The 3422-nt window shown below is 41.7% G+C and overlaps 1 protein-coding gene across 6 annotated transcripts in view; it reads right to left on the bottom strand.

Moving 5' to 3' along the window:
- Nucleotides 1-3422, bottom strand: part of LOC113212138 (uncharacterized) — a 46631-nt gene that overhangs the window by 23722 nt on the left and 19487 nt on the right. For 5 of the 6 annotated variants that reach the window (XM_052271510.1, XM_052271506.1, XM_052271508.1 and 2 more), the window contains exons 3-4: nucleotides 2150-2317; nucleotides 203-382 (exon numbers count right to left, since the gene is read on the bottom strand). In XM_052271510.1, the coding sequence (XP_052127470.1) occupies nucleotides 203-382; nucleotides 2150-2317 (348 nt within the window). The remainder of the gene's footprint in view (nucleotides 1-202; nucleotides 383-2149; nucleotides 2318-3422) is intronic. The other variant, XM_052271509.1, reaches the window with a different exon arrangement.

The following is a 3422-nucleotide window of genomic DNA, read 5'->3' as shown; positions in this document are numbered from 1 at the left end:
TTTGAAGTTAAATCATTGGAAGAATAAAGAAAGTGTTTATAAGATATTACAAGATTTTGTATCACAGATGCAATTTTGCTGTATCATAGTGCCTGGATATAGTCAACTGTAACAAACTTGATATAGAAATCTTTACTTATTTTAGGGTGTGTGTGTATGGCTTTCCGCGTGTGTGCTGATGTCTCGAAAATCTAAAGCTTACCGGCGGGAAGGGGCAATCTGGTCTTGTTTTGTTTTCTTCGTCAAAAACACTTTCCATTATATTTTGCCAAACTTGAGGAACATAGAGCTTGCCTGTCGCACAAATTCGCTTGAATTTTAGAACAAGTGCATAGTCTTTCCATCCTCCACGGGATGACCAGGAGGCAAAATCAAGTTTTACCTATGCGAAAACATGTAAATTTCAAATTATTACACTTACACTCTTAGATTTACGAGTTGTAAGCCCGCACTCTGTAAGTCGAGGACAATTTTGTTGTTTCTAGCACCGGACTTCTGTGGGCATAACTCAGTTCAGATACAATATTGTTACTTGCCGGACACTAAATGTAAGCTGGTAACAAACGTAACTAACAGCTTTTAGTTACAATACATGTATCTGACCTAGTTATGCACACAGAAGGCCGATGCTAGTTTTCAAAGTTGTCCTTAGATATTAAGAGTGCGAGTTTTCCCCAAACCGAGTAGTTGCTTCACTGTATTGAAATAAATAATGAAGGCAATGGGCAATTACATTTTTCCCTGCAACGAATGTACGGAGCAGCAGACCTGCCCTTCCGACGAGCAGGGTTGTCAGCTCTAATTCGCTTCCCTTGCAGCCACGTTAGTCGAGGTCATGGGCGCAGTTTCTTGTTCAAGCTGATTTGCCTTTCGCCTCAAAGCCAGACCGTCCCAGGGCTCTGCTACTTATCATAACACGAACGAATGTTAGTTACTAAACGTAGCAAAACTCATCAAATTAAAAGTTAATGTTATCGCTTTCAAAATGTGGTCAAAATTAGCTGGACATATTGTGGAAAAAAGTAGGACAGGTCGAATTCCTAACTTATTTAGAAAGGACTCGAGTAAAAGTTACAATTTATAACATCAACTCTTCAAAAAACGGAAAGGCAGTTAGGGGACACATGGTGAAAAAATAAGGACATTTTCTATGCCGGCCTTTAATATTAGCGTATAATAGAACATTTCAACATAAGATTTGGCAATATCACTTAAACCAGTTTGCGCATGGAACTTTTCAAAAATAGGCCTGTTTTACCAATGTTTTACAGATTCCAGTGGCTTCTAAAAGTCTGGAAAAGGTTAAGGTGTTTTTTTTTTGGGGGGGGGGGGGAATGCTTTAAGAGATTCAAGAGGAACATGTTTAGAAACATAGGCTCCCAGACATCCGAATTTCACCATAGTGTCCCCTTCAGTAATAAGGTACGGACCCCTGGGAGGCACATCACTAATTATGCGATTTAAAGCCGATTTAATGGCTTGAGGTTTATTGCTGCAATTGTTGTTCCCTGGTTTTTCGCCGAAAAAGACCCTGCACGATTAAACGGTGCAATGTAGAGCTAAACGGACAATTCTTTTTTTTCGTTGAACTGTAGAGGATATGCTTGTACACTTACGAGATATTTTGTAATTGGTCATTAACAAAATGTTTCGTTCACGTAACCTGTCTCGTTTGCTATGATTCGCATTCGATTACAAGTCGATCAAAGCAGAAGGGCGGCTAGAAACACCGATTAGTGTCATTCAGGAATTCAGGAAAGGGACGCGAAAAAGACGGCTGCTTCGGGGCTGCCTGTCGCCAGCCACACAAAACGAAAAGAACTCGAAAAACTCGCGAAGGCACCTCGTGACTTGTCATGGCTGACTCGCTATGTACTCGCATCTACAGCCAAGTCCCAACGATGTGTACATCGCACCAAGACCTAGTCAGTAACGGGCTAACAAAGTGGTGGGAGCTGATAGAAAGCCTTTCAAGCAACTGCTTATCACTACAAACTTTTGCTTCGTAAACTTAAGAAGCGTAAGTTCGAGTGCAATACGACGCTACCAAATCTTTTGCATTTTACGAACGAAAAAGATTGCTGTAAGAACCAGTTCTTCGCAAACAATTCGCAGTGCATAGTATGCACTGCGAACATGCATCACTTACATGGTAGAGGTCCGTAAAGTTGAAACCAAGTGTGTAGTTTCCAGAGTAATACCATACATCGAGGTTGCGCCTATCTCTTGTACCACGAAAGGACCATGTTGCAAGCTCCTTTTTAAAGACTTCAGCTGGGCAGTGCTCGATGTGATCCGGAATAATACGAAATGGGCCCTACCATTCAAAAAAAAAAACACAGAAATATAAAACAACCATCTGTTTTTGGCTAACAAGGGAAGGTTTTCCGGTGATACAGTCAGATTTCAAAGGCGCTTTAAAGAGTAGTTGTTTGCACCTCTAGATTAGGATTGGCACTGGTTTTAGCTGCCCGTAGGGAGTTTGGGGATCATTTCACAAGAATTTCATCAAAAATTTGACAAATTCATCGGTTTTTTGCCATCTTTGCATGCACATATCTCCGAAACCGTTTGAGCTACAGCGCCCAGATTTTGCAGGTAATCATCTTTCAATTAGTACTTTCCATGAAAAATATTTGAACCAAATCAATGGGGTTCACCAAAAGGGGCCTAGGGTCGCAACGCCCTCTCCGGACCCGTTTTTGCGACCCGAATCGATTTCGTTCAAATTTTCTACAAGTAAAAAACGTGCTAAATTATGATTTCCCTCAAAATCTGGGCGCTGTAGCTCGAACGGTTCTTGAGATATGTGCATGTAGATTGATAATCAGGCTAAAAAGTTTGGTGAATTTTCAGTTAAATTCACGTAAAACGACCTTCAAACTCCCTACGGGCAGCTAAAACCAATGCGAAACCTAATCTAGGGATGAAAACAACAACACTTTGAAGCGCCATTGAAATCTGAGTGTATCACCGGAAAACCTTCCCTTGTAAGTGGTAGCGATGCCTACGACCCTACTAACCCCTGAAATGCCATCCTGTCTGTTGTGTTGTTTTTAAACGAACCAGTTCCTACCACACGTGCTGCGCGTGGGGGGCCAGAGCGTCATGTCGCCGCGACCACCTGTTGCATCTAAATTCCATATTACCTCAGTACCACCAACAATAAGCACTGTGCGACGTCTTACACGTCTTACGTTACGTCTTACGTTACCTCTTACGTTACGTCTTACGTTACGTTCTACGTTGCGTCTTACGTTACGTTCTACGTTACGTCTTACGTTACGTCGTACGTTACGTCTTACGTTACGTCTTACGTTACGTCGTACGTTACGTCTTACGTTACGTCTTACGTTACGTCTTACGTTACGTCTTACGTTACGTCTTACGTTACGTCTTACGTTACGTCTTACGTTACGTCT

This window comes from Frankliniella occidentalis, unplaced genomic scaffold (genome assembly GCF_000697945.3).
Source record: "Frankliniella occidentalis isolate FOCC.00 unplaced genomic scaffold, Focc_3.1 Scaffold164, whole genome shotgun sequence".
Lineage (NCBI taxonomy): Eukaryota > Metazoa > Arthropoda > Insecta > Thysanoptera > Thripidae > Frankliniella > Frankliniella occidentalis.
The sequence above is the reverse complement of the archived record's forward strand: the minus strand, read 5'-3'. Positions and strand labels throughout refer to the sequence as shown.